A 16,446-nucleotide genomic window follows, 5' to 3' on the forward strand; every position below is an offset into this window, starting at 1 on the left:
TAAACCTCACACATGCTTCCTTTTTCTTTCTGACTAAACTTACAATATCTCTTGTCATCCAAGCTTCCCGAATCTTGCCATCCTCATCTTTCATCCTCAGAGGAACAATCTGGTCCTGAACTCTAATCAGCTGGCCTTTAAAAGATTCCCACATGTCAGATTGGGATTTACCCTCAAACATCCACTCCTAATCGACTTTCTCCAATTCCTACTGTAATTAGCCTTCCCCCAATTTAGTACTATCACCCAAGGACTAGTCTTACCCTTATCCATAACTATCTTAAAACTTACGGAATCATGGTCACTATTTCCAAAATGCTCCCCCACTGAAACTTTGATTCTCTGGCCAGGCTTATTCCGCAGTATAAGATCTGGTATGGCCTCATCCCTAATTGGACTATCTACATATATTTTCAAAAAACCTTCCTAGGTGCACCTAACAAATTCTGCCCCATCTAAGCCCCTGGCTCTAAGGGAGTTCCAGTCAATTTTGGGGAAGTTAAAATCACCCACTACAATAACCCTGTTTTACACCTTTCCATGATCTGCCTGCATATCACTCTGCCTACTGATATACTTCTCCAGTTCCCATCCCCTGCCACATGAGTTTAAACCCTCCTGAGTAGCACTAACAAACCTCCCTGCAAGGATATTGGTGCCCTTCCAGGTTAGGTGCAACTTGTCCTTCTTGTACAAGTCCCATCTGCCCAGGAAGAGATCCCAATGATCCAGGTATATGAAGCCCTCTATCTTACACCAGCTCTTTAGCCACACATTCACCTGTACCATCTTCCTATTTTTAGCCTCACTAACACATGGCACAGGAGGGAGTAACCCCAAGCTTACAAACCTAGAGGTCCTGCACTTTCAACTTTCTACCTAACTCCCTAAATTCTCTATGCAGGACTTCAGCTCTCTTCCTGCCTATGTTGTTAGCACCAATGTGGACCATGATCTCTGGTTGCTCAGCCTCCCACTTCAGAATATCCTGCACCTGCCAAAAGTCATCTTTAACCATGGCACTAGGGAGTCAAGAAGCCATTCTGGTAAATTGGTTTATTATTGTCACGTGTACCGAGGTACAGTGAAAAACTTTGTTTTGCATGCCATTCATACAGGTCATTTCACCACATCAGTACTTTGAGGTAGTACAAGGGAAAAACGATAATAGAATGCAGAATAAAGTGTTACAGTTACAGAGAAAGTGCAGTGCAAGCAGACAAAAAGGTGCAAGGCCATGACAAGGTAGATAGTGAGGTCAAGAGTCCATCTTATCATACAAGCTTCAATAGTCTTATAACAGCAGGATAGCTGTATCATTGAAATATTTTTCTTTGAACACTCATATATCAGTTACAGAACTATTGGAGATTGTCAAAAAAAGGTTGCTGAGACATTTGGAAGGAAACCTCTGAGAACTTGTCCAACCCTGTGCTGATAGCTTGGTCCATATTTTGCTGGCTTTTGCCAGCAGCCCAACTTAGAATTTTGTGGGTTTCTAAGCATTTGTGCAAGTATTTTTCCTGACCTATGTGAACATACAAGTTACAAACTCACTTGGTGAACTCTGCCAGCAACTTCCCAGCTAGTTTCCACAGGGTTCAAACACAGAGCAGATGCTTGCTGAGATTCCCATCACTTACATTGAGGATTAGCCTAGTGCAGGATCCATGAGCACATTCTTTTGAATTTAGATTATAGGGATGTGAAAGAATGGAGAATGTCATTTTTTAAATTACTTGCATTTTGTGTTATGTTTTTAAATATTAAACATATTTTATGGTTTTAGTTGACTACTTTTTATCTTTAATTATTACTTTTAACAGTTGATTTCAATGGTAGCAGGTTTTAAATGTTCTGCAATGTCGGAGTTATTTAGAAATATAACAGGACGGTTGACAAACAACAAAGGTGGAAGCGAGGCTTTGTAGTCTGGCAATTTTTTTAAAGGAGCTTCTAAGGTGGGGCTTTTTCCGGTTCATTCACATCATTTTATTGTGTTGCTCAAGACTATTTTGTCACTCAGGGCCTTAACAATCAGCCCTAACTCCCCTGGATCTAGCAAAACTCACTTCAGGGAATGGAGCATCAGGTAGAGAGAAAATCTAGGGTCACATTTTCAAGGAAGGTTTTGCCACCTGGGGAACAGAACATATTAAATTATAGATAAAATCACCCACCAATGCAAAATGGGGAGATGCACCAACTTGGTGCTCCAAGTGTGGCCTCCTCTACATTGGTGAGACCAAACGCAGACTAGGTGACCATTTCGTAGAACACCTGTGCTCTGTCCATAACCGCGACCTGCATCTTCCCGTTGCCAGTCACTTCAACTGTCCCTCGCACACTATCACTGATATGTCAGTCCTCGGCCTCCTCCAGTGCCAGGAGAATTCCAAGCGCAAACTGGAGGAACAGCACCTCATTTTCCATCTTGGAACTTTGCAGCCTAACAGCATGAACATTGAATTCTCCCACTTTAAGTAATCTCCACCCCCCATCCCCACAACCACCCCCCCACTATACTTCTTCTCTTCTTCCCTTTCCTAGCCTATCTCTCTTTTTTCTACCTTTTTTTTCCTTTCTGTCCTTACCTTTGATCCATCCCCTGGTGGATCTGCTCTCCCCTCCTCCCCCGCACCTGCCTATCACTATCTCTTACCTGCATCTACCTAGCACCACCATGTGCCCACCCCGCCTCCCCTCTTTTGTCCAGCTATCACTGCTCTGCTTTTCCCTGCTATATATTGGACTTCCCCTTTTCCTATCTTCAACCTTGAAGAAGGGTCCTGACCCAAAATGTTGACTGCCTGCTTTTCTCCATGAATGCTGCCTGGCCTGCTGAGTTCCTCCAGCATCATAGTGTTTTTCATCTGGATTCCAGCATCTGCAGTCCTTTATTTCTCTATGTAGATTGAGGATTGGTTAACAGACAAAAAACACAGAGCAAGAATAAACGGATCTTTTTCTGGTTGGGAACCTGTGACCAGTGGGGAGGCTATGAAGATACTAGCGCCCCTTTTGGTTACAATTTATATCAATGATTTACCATAAGACCATAAGATATAGGAGCAGAATTAGGCCATTCGGCTCATCGAGTCTGCTCCACCATTCAATTGTGGCTGATTTTTATTCAACCCCATTCTCCTGCCTTCTCCCTGTAACCCTCAACCCCCTTATCAATCAAGAACCTATCAATCTCTGCCTTCAATACACCCAATGACTTGGCCTCCACAGTCCTCTGTGGGAATGAATCCCACAGATTCACCACCTTCTGGCTGAAGAAATTCCTCCTCATCTCAGTTTTAAAGGGGTGTCCCATTCTTCTGAGGCTGTGTCCTCAGATCTTAGACTCTCCTACTAATGGAAACATCCTCTTCAAGTCCACTCTATCCAGGCCTTTCATTTGGATGAGGGGATTGAGCGTAATATATCCAATTTGCTCATGACAGTGTGGGTTATGAGGAGGAAGCGAAGAGGGTTCAGGGGAATGTACATAAGTTAAATTGATGGACAAGAACGATGCAGATGAAACATAATGTGGGAAAATATGAGGTTATCTACATTTCTGGAGGGTGAAAGGCAGAAAAAATTTTAAATGGTAAGAGACTGAAAAGGGTTGATGTGCAGAGGAACCTGGGAGTCCTTGTATACAAATAACTTAAAGTTAACCTGTAGAGGTTTATAAAATGATGCTGGGCATAGATAAGGTTGATGGTCATTGTCTTTTGCCCAGGGCAGGGGAGTCCAAAACTAGAGGCCATATATTCAAGGGATATAGGGCTAGTGCAGGAAAGTATTGCTCAGATGAAAGATAAGCCACTATCATAGTGAATGACATGGCCGTTCTGAGGGGCTGAATGGCGATTCCTGCTTCTATTTCTTAAGTCCTTAGGAATCATTGGGAACAGGCAGGCTCACTGAAAAACACTAAGTGTATCCAATGATCCAGATTCAGTAACGCATAACTCATCACTTGCCAAGTATTACTCCAGTGGATTGCCAAATTTCGGTGGAAAAATACAAATTGGTTTAAGTCTGGTTGTAATGTTGAATAGTGTGTTCCCTTTGAAGTATTTATGCACATGCATCACCTACGAAGGAGTCGCTACATAATTTACATTCCCAAAGGGGAGTGTGCATTGATGCAGCCGCTGTCCCGTTTGAACCTCTGGGGCTCACAGCGCCCATTGACAGTCCCGCTGCAAACGGACGTGCAGAGCAATGATCAGCTGTCTCATACGTCGATCATTTCCAAAACCTCTCCCGCCGCTGCACATTTAGTTTCTGTTGCCCTCAAAGCATTGCTGTTTCCAAACATGTTTATGTGCCTCCACCAGTCCAGGGCCAATTGCCCGGGAGCAAGCTGACAGCCTGGGAGGAGCAGGCACGCACACACACGGACACACACACACACACACACACACACACACACTGGCGGACGCTGCCCCGGCTGCTGCGTGCGCGCGCGCGCGCGCCGTGCCCCCCTCCGCCTGGCGCGCAGCGCCATTTTGACGGCGGCGGGGTCGCGCGACGGCGGCGCGAGCGGGAGCGGGAGCGGGAGCTCGGGCTGTCAACGGCCGCGGCGGAGGAGCGACACCCACGAATGATGCGCGCCGCCGCCGCCTCTCCTGTCGGTGAGTACCCTCACGTCCATCGCCTTATTTCAAAGCACAAATAACAACAACTAAACAAAAAAAATCAGCCTGCCGATCTCATCCTTTGTTGCTGTGTATGTTTTACCTTTGTGTGTGTGTGTGTGTGTGGGGCGAAGGAGGGAGGTTGGTGTTTTCAGGAAGCGAATGCCAGGCATTTCCAGGAGGAGGGGAAAAGAAAAGGAGACAGGCACTGATGAAGCCGAGATCCATATCCAGAAGGGAAATTAAAACCCCGTTTGAGTGAATGAACGGGCTTTGACCAGCGTGCGTTTTCCTTCTGCACTGAGGTTTTATTTTCCGCCCCTTCCCTCTATTGTTTCTGGAATGTGTCGCTGATTTTGAACTGTAGGCCGAGCTCAGTACCTACAGCTCTGGCCTACCTTACAGCTGGCAATGGGAATTTCACAAGGTAAGAGGTGTAATCTGGGTTTGCCCTTTAAAGCAACAGTCCCCGCACAGGGGGTTCAGACATTCCAACCCCTCTTGCTACTGCAATTTTTTTGAACGCCGAATCTTTCAAAAACCGAATTGTTATAAAAAAAATTGTGGTAACTTTTACTGACGACAAAATGTTTTGATTTTTTTTATTTGCCTGGAAAAATCGAAAACCTAAATTAAACTTTACTGACTTCAGAAGGTGGTGTTAAATGCTAGCATTGCCTTGGGAAAACTTTGGCAACATCTTTCCAATTTTTGTAAAAACCAGTGTGCATTTAAACTGGGGGAGTTTATTATTTTCTCTATGCATTGTAGCTAAATAACCAGTTGTATCATTTTTTTCATCTATTTACTAATTAGGTAAGTGTTATACCAGTGTGGACAGGCATTTGAGAATTACCTAAACAGTTCCAGTACCTTACACGAACTTGTATTGATAAGGAAACTGACAAAAGTTTAACCCGTGAACCGGGTTAAGCTTTATTATTCATCGGTGTCTAATAATGCAGGAGACACTGAGACATTGCTGTTGGCTACAACAAAGTTATGGTATCAAAATTATCTTATAATGTTTAGTTGTGTACTTAATTTGGTAAAGTTTCACTTGCACTGAGTACACGAGTTCTCAGTTGTTAAAGATATAATTATTTTGAGATCCTAAATTCATAAAATAGACATTAATAAACTGAACACATGGTAAAATTTCACCATAGTAAAACATCCAAATAAATACTTGGAAATGACATTCTGTTTTAACGAGAAAGGGGAGGACCTGTTTTTCTTTGTACAGTGCTCTTAGTGGGTCATTTAATTAAGGGAGAAAAAAATGAGCATATTTGAGATTTTTGAGGTTTTTTTTTCTTCTTAGTCTATCAAAAAATAAGTCAGGGATGATTGGGACATCTGTCTTCCTTAGGAAATTTATATTTGGACATGCTTTACTGTGGGATATCAGTAATATTAAGTGCTGCTTACAAAACAGCAAGTTTTCGAGAGCTATTGACATAAATTAGTATTTATGTTTGTAGAATTTTAAGTTTGGTTGTTTTTTTTAGCCTAAATGTTAAACAGTGTTGGGATGCAACTTGTTTAATAAGGGACTTGGTATGATGTGATGGCGTAGCACATTAATATTCCATATGTTGTGGAGAAAGGGAGGTTTACAGCTGAATTATTTGGGACTTGCACATCTTTTTGATTTGAGGTCAGAATGGAAAAGTAAATGATCAAGACTACTTGTGTGTTTAAAGCTAAAAAGGCACCAGAGTGCAGTCATGATAGTTCCTAAATTAAATAAGCAAGTCTAATGAGCTGGGAGTAGAGTTGTGGTATGCACTAAGATGTTTGTGGTTTGAGATAACATAGTCTCTAACTTATGGTAGTTTGGTTGGGTTGGTTGGTTTGTCCTTTTGTTAGAAAACAGTAGATGCAATCTCTTTCCTGGAATTATGCTCTTAATTTAACTATTGGAATGAAGGAATATTGCATTATTGTAGTTACCTTTGGAAGCTATCAGAGCTTGGGTCATCTTCATGTCTTCAAATAGCCAGATTCCATTGTGCTAATTGAAGAGCAACAAGTTTATCTCTTTCTGTCAAGATTTAGCAGGGGTCATGATTGTCCATTTTATTTTTGTGGGGATTTTACTGTACATAAGCATTGAATTGTTTTATTTTAGAATATTATGAATAGGCAGTCACCTCTTTGAAATCTGGTAGGCTGTTTATGGAAGTCACTCATTTAAATGTACTGATTTCTGAATCTACCACACAATGCAAAATTGATCAATATACATTAGGAACCCGTAGCTTCAGTTATTTTGGAGACTTCATTGTTATCTAAGCAGAATATTGTTACTCTGTCTGTGGATTTGCCCCAAGATTAGGGGAGAGAGTAACTGACATAGCATGCCTATTGGCAGAAACCTAAAGTGCACCTAAATAACATGCTACCACAGGTAATTTGTTTTTGTTTTGTGCTGAAACTGTGAATATACTGTAGCTGACTGTGGTGCAAAATTGCTGTGAGATTGCCACTGATGTAGTAATTAATGCTGTTGCATAAAATGGGAAAGAATTATTCTTTTAGTGTGAAGCATACAAGTATATCTCTTTCATTCTAGTTAGGCTGCAGCCATAATATTTTAAATTGTATGAAACTGAAACTTTCAGAAATGTATGATATGTAACTTAACTTGTGGGTCTTTTGAATTGTTCAGGGTTAATGTCGGAAGTTGTGCATTACCCTGTGCACAATGGCTATGAGGATTTTATTTCTCTAATAAAGTCAGACTATTGTTAAAATCAGGATTTATTTTACTTCTGTTTTTCAAGTTGTATGATAAATTGCTGCCTTTTAGTGCAGAAGTGGTCTCAAGAGAAGAATATCTTTTGTTTGGTAACTTCACTGCAAGTAGCAATGTATTCTTTCTACCCTTGTACAACTTTACTGTGAAATAGTTGAGAATGGACATTTCCCCAGTGTATAATACTAACACTATAAGACTTCCTACTTGTTCCATAAATTGTGGGTCAATGGATTACGGCTTTCGACTCCCAATTGCTTTGTATGCATTTAATCTGATATTACAGAAGTCTGCATTTTTTGTGATGGATGGACTGGCATTGTTTACTTCCACTTGTGTTTGGAATTTATAAATCTATTGCAAAAGTTTTCAATTATTGACTAGAGGTAATAGATTAATTAAACCAAATATACAAGATAAATGATATGAAAATGGGTCAAATAATAGACAAATTAAAATTTTATGCTGCCTGTTTAATGAACCTTGCATCATCTGGATATCAGGATAAAATAATATTGTTACTAGAGATCTTTGGGGAAAAAATCTTCCCATTTTGCTTTGGGTATTAATCACAATTTATGATATTAGCTTAGGGGCTGCTGAGCTATAATATTTTTGGATTTATTAATGCACCTCAATTGCTATATTTATTAACTCTTTTATGAATGCTGTAATCAAAATTAAGGCTGACAAAAGCATATTTTAAAATGATGTTATCCAGTACTTTGTTTACAGAGAGAGTGGTAATCTTCTCAGTTGACCTTCATCCACTCTATTACGTTGACAGGATTGAGGAAAACCATTAGTTCATCCATTTAATACTGTGGATGTTACTGCCACCCCTAGTTGGCCCATTACTGCACCATTTCGGCGAGTCGCTAAGTGTCTTTTTTTTGTGGGCCCAGAGTTCTGTATAGGCCAGACTATGTAAGGATGGGAAATTTTGTTTCCTGACAGAAGTGTTTTTACAACAGCATAGTATTCTCATTGCCACCATTCTTGTTACAGAAAAATTCCAGTAATCTGGCACCTTAGGGACTTTGGTGCTGGACTGCTTGATTTTTCTGAACTATTGGATATTACTCCTACTAATATCCCAACCCACTTTCTATTCAGTTTTTTTGTATATTATACAGTAGCATAATAGTTGAACCAGGTGAGTTTAAAGGGAGTGCTGGAAGCCTGCTCCTGGAAAGTTTAAAGGGAATGTGGGAAACAGAACGAGGTGAGACAGATGCTGTCAGGAATTCCAAACAATGTGATAGCAGATTTTCAGAGCTTTTACTATATTAGGGTTTTCTTAAATTCTAGGTTAATTATCTTAATTTACGTTCCCCAGCTGCTATGGTGATCTGAATCAGGGTTTCAGACTACTTGATTAATCACTATGCTAATATACCAGAATCACCCTGCTGCTGTAAATGCATTAATCCTTGCATGAATAATTTTCTGATATGTTTTATATTTTCCCTTTCCTGGTTTGAATCTACTCTGATTTGTATTTCCTGATTATCTATTTCCTTTTCCTTTTTTAAGTAATCTTGTATCCCTCTGAAGGAATCTGGGTAGCACCTCTTCTAGGATTAAAAAGACCAAGTTATTCTAATCTTGTGTCATAATCGGAGCTGCTCTCAACTGCCTCTTTGTATTAGCCTTGTGAACGCTCATAAAATCTTGAATGTCTTTATGACATTGCATGTATTCTTAGGAACGTATTCTTAGGAATCAATTCATTGAATCAATGCAGCACTGACTCCAGAGCAATTGCATACAGACACCAAAAATGTAAGTATTTCTCCTAATGAACTCTCACCAAAACCGAACAATCTCACCAATTCTTCCTGGCTCTCATACTTAAATCACCTTACAATAAAGGCTAACATGTTATGTGCCTTCCTAATTACTTATTATACATGATGTTTGCTTTCTGCATCACATAAACTAGCACACCAGGATCCCCCTGTTAATCAACTTAGACTTGTTCCTCACTATTGAAAACCTGTTTTATTTTTCTTGAAGTGAATAACCTCACATTTTTTCTGTATTATATTTCACCTGGTTTCTTTTTGCACATTCAGTTAATCTGTCCAAAAATCCTCTTCCTACCTAATTTTCCTCAGTTGTATCATTGGGAAAACTTGGATATGTTACATGGTCATTTCATCTTAATTCTTAATATAAATAGCTGAGGAGCTAGCAGTGATTCCTGTGGCAAACATTCTACTAGAAACAAACCACAAACTTGAAATATGGATCTGTTTATTGTCCGATAACAGATCTTCTACCCATGCTAATATGTTTATCTGCTCTCCCCTCCCTGCCCACAACCCTTTATGGTACCTTATCAAATGCCTTTTTAAAAAAAAATCTAGATGTAAAACATCCACTGGTTTCCCCCATTCTACCCTGCTAATTGCATCCTCAGAAAACCCTTTTCTCTTCCAGAAAACCCTTTTCTCTTCCAGAAAACCATGTTAAGTTCAAGTTATACTTTATTGTCATTCACCCATATGCTATAAAAACACATGGAGGAACGAAATGTCGTTACCCCCAGACTCTCACAACAGAGGACATACATAGAACAGAGGACGTACAATAAACGCAGACAAAAAAAATTTTGCAAGTACAAATAGTGCAAAACGGTATGTACAGAATACAAAATTAGTGCAGGGTTAACTTTACCTTTTCAAAGTTATGATTTTCAAGATGCTCTGACACTGTGTATTTAAAGGGGGATTCCAACATTTTGTAAACAATTGATGCCAGGCCAACATATCTATTGTTTCAAACTTTTGCTTCCTCTTATTTCCTAAATAGTTGTGTAATATTTGCTGTATTCGAATCTGTTGGATCTGTTACAAAATTTTTGGAAATTTTAGAAGGTCATCACCAATGCATTCATCACTTCTGCAGCCAGTTCTTTTAAAAATCCCGGGATTTCTCTGGTTTTGATCCCTTTTAATTTCTTTATAACTTTAATGATATTAATTACTTAGTGTCATTAGACACCTGGCTGCCCTACACTTCTGCATTTATTGTGTATTTGCTTAATATTTCAGCCATTTATTCCGATTATCTCTCAAGTTATTGTCTCTGTGGGACCCCATCTATTTTGTTTTTTTTAACATTATATAGCTCTTCCAATCTTTTTTGTCTTTCCTGTTAATTTTCTCTTGTCATCGATCTGTATCAACGTTTATATCATTTGTTTCTGCTTTCTAATTCTTTACCAATCCTCAGGCTTGTTACTCTTTAGGGGAAATATAATTAAAACGTTGTTCCCGTCAAGATTTAGGGAAAGTAAAATTTACTCCTTCCTCCCTGTATCTTAAGAACCGGCCATTTGTAGTACAACTCTGCCTGGGATCAATTAACTTAATGCAGAGTAGGTGTTGATATTTGAAGTGTTCAGGGTTGGGCAACTCAGTTCTGTATTGATTAGCCAATGTACCAAATTTGCTATTTAGGAAGTTAGTGCATGTTAATTATCATTTTATTATTTAAACTATTATACAATCCATAATTGATGATATGGATTGCAGAGGATATTTCCTAATAATTAAAAGATATCAGTTTTAGGAAAATGAATATAAGGATTGTACTGTTCATAGTTTGTATTTCTATTGTAACTATCATTTCGATGTCATTTCAGATACACAACACCCTAATTCGTCATACTGGATTACGAAGAAAAGTTACTTGCTCTGATTTCAGCTAGACCATTCAAAAGATCCTATCTTTATTCATTCCTTTTTTCTCCATTCTTTAACAATAGGCACATAAAGTAAACTTTTTGAAAATGTTTAACTTAATTAAAAAAGACAAAGATAAAAAGGAAAAGAAAGAAAAGAAGGAAAAGCGGGAGAAAATGTCTGCATCAGAATTGAAAAGCCTTGAGGAGGTTGGTCTTCGTAGAGGACTCTTTAATTTGAATCGATCTTCAAAGCGTGATTCGAAAACCAAACTGGAAATCTCAGCTCCTATCCCAATAAAAGTAGCTAGCAGTTCCGATCTCAATCTTACTGATATTGATTCAGACACCGTTAGTAACAGAGGAAGCATGATTTTTGATTCTGAGCAGTTGAGTACTGCTAGTTCCAGTGATGACCTCAAAATAGATGACAGTAGTTTGAAGGGATCAGTACTTCAGCGAGCAGCTCTGTTTGGCTCTCTTGCTAAACAGAATTCAGTCCAGTTAGTAAAAAGATTCTCTTTTTCACAAAAGAATCGAGAAGAGACAACATCAGAAATATCAACTCCGTCAGAAAACTCTGCAACTCCTTCACCACAAATTGAAATGAGAAATGAAAACCTACTACTTGAGTACCTGGAAGAAATGCCAAGAAATGTATCAAGTACAGTGTTAATGGAAAGCCTTAATATTCAAATACCAGAAGTTGTGGATAAAAGTTTTGCCGCTGATCTGAGGCTACCCCCTGTGGTACCACCTTTGCCTACAGAACCTAGAGAACTTGTATTGCAGAGAAGAAATACAGGAGACTTTGGTTTCTCTTTGCGGAGAACAACCATGCTAGACAGAGGACCTGATGGACAAGTGTATCGCAGGATGGTTCATTTTGCAGAGCCTGGAGCTGGTACTAAAGATTTAGCATTGGGTCTGGTGCCTGGTGACAGACTGGTTGAAATTAACAGTAAAAATGTTGAAAATAAGTCACGGGATGAGATAGTCGAAATGATTCGTCAGTCTGGAGACACCGTGAGATTGAAAGTGCAGCCAATCCCTGAGTTGAATGAACTCAGTCGTTCTTGGCTGAGAAACCATAAAGGGATTCGTCGAGATGCTTTTAGCGTAAGTACTACGAAAAAATGTAGCTCTTGCTTTTATCGAGCCTTCAGTTTTGAAACTATTGTCCAAACCGCTGGATGGATTTTTACTTTTTCATCCTATTCAAATCAGAGATCCAGCTGATAATTGATAACTGAACCACAAGTTTTATTACAGTTTTTCATGGTGCAGTGGGATTATATTAATGTTTTTCATTGGTATGGATCTTGAACCATTGCAAGCGTGCACATTATAAAATGATGTGGCTCCTGAAATTGTTACATGCATAACAGCGTGCTTGGTATGCTCAATTTTGCCTTTTTTCTGCTATAATTAGTGACATGACCATTAAAAGATATTTGTATTTCAACCAATGCCAGGGAGTTCCACAGAATACTTATAAATTTGACTTATTTTTCAATCAGCCATTTCTTGATTAACATAACTGAATAATAAAAGATTTAAGAAAAATCAGAAATAAATTGCTTTTTGCAAATTAATTCTAAGTAACATTTTATATTTATTTTTGTTGCACCTTTGTGTTGCCGTCCTCAAAATTTCACGACCAATCATGATATTGTCACACTTAAAGGTTCATTTACTTTGGATGCTTTAAATAAAATTCGAGTGAAATTGGTCGTGGGCAATCAAGCAAAACATGCAGTAGTGAATGGATACCTTGTTTTACATGAGACTGATTTTACCTTTCCACTTAATTACAGTGGTAAATAAAATCTGGCATAGCCCAAAAATGGGCTAAGGGACACAATTTCTTGTACGTCTGTATTATGCATTTGTGTGACATTAACATATCTAGAGATGCTTGTATTTGAGGCAAATACCTACATAAAAAAAACCTTGGAAACTCTGGTGTAAGTATATTGCATAAGTTGTTATCCTACACCTGAATTTCCTTGGCCTTTCATACTTATCTATTGATCCCATGAGACATGCAACAAAATGCATTTCAGTCTATAACAGCACTACCCATTCTTATATCCTGCAATTCCATTAGTTTTAAAACTGTTACAAAAATTAAGACCAGAAACCTAAGAAATTATCAGAACTACAGAATTTCCTGCTTTTCTGGAATCCATTTAATGCCAAATCTTATTGAAACAGTTTCATTGTTATAGGGGCATGAATTTCATCTGAATTTTGTATTTCATCCCAGACATGTGTCTTCTGGGTGCAAGCCAGCATATTTATTTGAAAGATTGGTGGACTTGTGTGTGTGAGTTTTGAGTACCTGACTGAACTTCTTCATTCTTTGATAGCCTTTTATCTGATCAAACCTCCATTTATGAAGTTTGCTTGACCCCCAGTTTCACTTTTCCAGATCTAAAGACTGCCTTAAAATAATAATCATATTTTCAGGTGGAACAAGGAAGATGCATTCTTCTGTATTCAATTAATTTTTAGGATTATTTTTTAATGTATTGTGCTTTTTATTAAGTAACATTTTAAAAACTGAAAGATGTTCCCAATTGGATGTTTTTAAACATGCTTTATTTAATATGTCTGAATAATAGGGAGAGGCAAGGCGAGCTTAATGGTGTGGTTTTAAGGAATTGTAAGGAACATGGGGATCTGGCAGTTCACGTCCATGGATCTTTGTAGGTGGCAAGACGTATTGCGAGAATAGTTAGCAGAGGATATAGGTTTTTGGGTTTCATAGAGTATTGAGTTCAAAAGCAGAGAAGTTATGATGATCCTTTCTAAAGCTCTGTTTGGACCACAATTGGATTATTGCATCCAGTTCTGGTTACAGTCTTTGAGAGACTGCAGAGGAGATTTACCAGCGATGAGGGATTTTAGCGCTATGGTTAAGTTGGAGAAGTTGTGATTTCCCTTGGAGCAAAAGAAGCTGAAGGGAGATGTGATAGAGATATACAATGTTAAGATTGGATTAGATAAAGAAAAGTTATTCCCATTAGGTAATGTCACAAGGATGAAAGGATTTAGGTTTAAGGTTTTGGCAAGAGATGCAGTTACAGAGGGGATATGAGGAAGAATGTTTTTGCTCAGAATGGTAACGACCTGGAGCTTGCAACTTATGAGGATGGTGGAAGCACAGATGATCAATGATTTCAAAAGAAATTGAAGAGGCACTTGAGCAAAATTAGTCTGCATGGCTCAGGGTCAGAGCAGGGGAATGGAATGGACAAAATTTCCCTATAATCAGCTGGCGTGAACTTGATGAGCTGCATGGCTATCTCCTGTGTAGGGTTGATTCTAAATGTTTATATGTTTTGAATGTATATTTACACATGTTGAATGAGAATAACAGTACATTCGAACATAATTCCACAATTTGATTGTGACAAACTTGGTGTGTAAATGAGTGTTTTGAGTCTAACTTCTGGGTTACATGAAGAAAGAAAATCCATACAATGTGTTGGGCACATCTTGAATGAATGATGACTAAATGGCATGAAACCTAAATTTTAACATTTTATGAAGGAACATCTGTCTTCAGCTTGGTACCCAATTCATTACATTGATTTCAATTTTACACCAAATTGTTTGTTGTTTTATTTATTAATTAGATTAGGAAGATGTCTGGCTTCTTTCTGTGTGGTATTTTTGTTTTACTTCTCAAAGACAATATTTTCTCTTTATGCATTTAATGCTTCTATCCACATTCTAACGTTGTAATCAAAAACAACAGAAAATAAATGTGTGTATGACTTGGTTTGTAATATACCTTTTATATATGGTATTTTGTACATTAGAAAGGAAAAGGCTAATTATAGACGTATGTTGATTGTTTGAAATTGTTTATCCAGTTTGCTTTCAAGTCTGTTTTTGGAGAGTATTTTCCAAATTTAAACTCATGGCATTAAAAACAAATATCGCTCCCTGCCTCTAACTCTTAGCCAGTTAACTTAAGTTGGAGTCTGATGGTCCTGACCCTTTGTGGCCAGTTTCTTTTTAAATCTTTTACATTTTAAAAAAAATTTTATTTACAGCGTGGTAACAGGCCCTTCCGGCCCAACGAGTCCGTGCCGCCCATTTTAAACCCAAATTGACCTACCCATACGTCTTTGCAATGTGGGAGGAAACCGGAGCACCCGGAGGAAACCCACACAGACATGGGAGAACGAACAAACTCCTTACAGACAGCGACGGGAATCAAACCCCGATGGCTGGTGCTGTAATAGTGTCGCACTAACCGCTACGAAATCTTCCCTGGGCTACTTGGAATGCATTTATGTCCTTCCTTAAGTACTCCAGATATGGTCTCACTAGAGCCCTACCCTACGAAAGTATAACTTCCCTACTTTTGTACTGAATTCTCATCATAAACATTAATACTGTCAGCTTACCTAATTACTTTCTATATCTGCATACTACCTTTGGCAAGTCATAGCTGGGCTGCAGCAATCATAATATGATTGAATTTTACTTTCAGTTTGAGGGACAGAAGTATGGGTCCAAGACTAGTTTTTTAAACTTGAATAAGAGTGGTTTTAGTTGCATGAAAGCCTAGCTCGCCAAAGACAACTGGAAAGTTAGGTTCAAGAATCGGTCAGTCAAGGTGCAGTGGCAGACATTTAAGGGGATCTTTCAGAATATGCAGAATGAATACATCACTAGAGTGGTCAACTAAAAATGTTAAAAGACTATCAAACTTGAAGAAAAATCATGTGATTGCACAAAAAATGGGTGTTTGGTCAGAAGATTGGACAGAATATTATAAAAACAGCAAAGGATAAGCAGGAAGGAAAAAACTAAGTACAAGATAAGACTAGCCTGAATGATAGAAACAGGGTAGGAGTTTCCATAGATATTTGTAAAAGAACAAAGTTAACATAGTTACAAAAAGTTAATATGGGGGATTGATATTGAAAAGTAAAAAGATAGCAGATGAGTGAACAGGTATTTTACATTGGTCTTCACTACAGAGGATACAAGTAACATCCCAGTAATAGCCGCAACTTAATTAGGAGGAAGGAATTCAGGAAAATTACAATCACCAGTAGGTGCTACTCTGCAAATTATTGGAGGTGTGGGCTGACAACTTGCTGGGACTTGCTGGACTTCATCCCGGGGTCTCCAAAGAAGCGGCTCGGGAGATGGTTGGTGTTTTGTTTTAAAGCTGACAAAATTCTGTAGATTTTCCCATTACATTGGAACATATGTAACTGTCTTATTCAAAAAGGAAAGGAGGCAGAAAGTATGAATCCACAGGCTAGTTAACATCTGTCAGAAGAAAATAGTTAGAAGCCATTATTAGAGATGTTATAGTGGGGCCC

The 16,446-nt window shown here is 38.6% G+C and overlaps 1 protein-coding gene across 1 annotated transcript in view; it reads left to right on the forward strand.

The window, feature by feature from the left end:
* The first annotated feature begins 4,522 nt into the window (after nt 1-4,522).
* LOC127581194 (unconventional myosin-XVIIIa-like) overlaps nt 4,523-16,446 on the forward strand; it is a 181,907-nt gene continuing 169,983 nt past the window's right edge. The window contains 2 exon segments of the mRNA XM_052035300.1: nt 4,523-4,637; nt 11,054-12,211. Of these exon segments, the coding sequence (XP_051891260.1) occupies nt 11,201-12,211 (1,011 nt within the window). The 5' untranslated portion in view covers nt 4,523-4,637; nt 11,054-11,200.

Source organism: Pristis pectinata, chromosome 21, assembly GCF_009764475.1.
Source record: "Pristis pectinata isolate sPriPec2 chromosome 21, sPriPec2.1.pri, whole genome shotgun sequence".
Lineage (NCBI taxonomy): Eukaryota > Metazoa > Chordata > Chondrichthyes > Rhinopristiformes > Pristidae > Pristis > Pristis pectinata.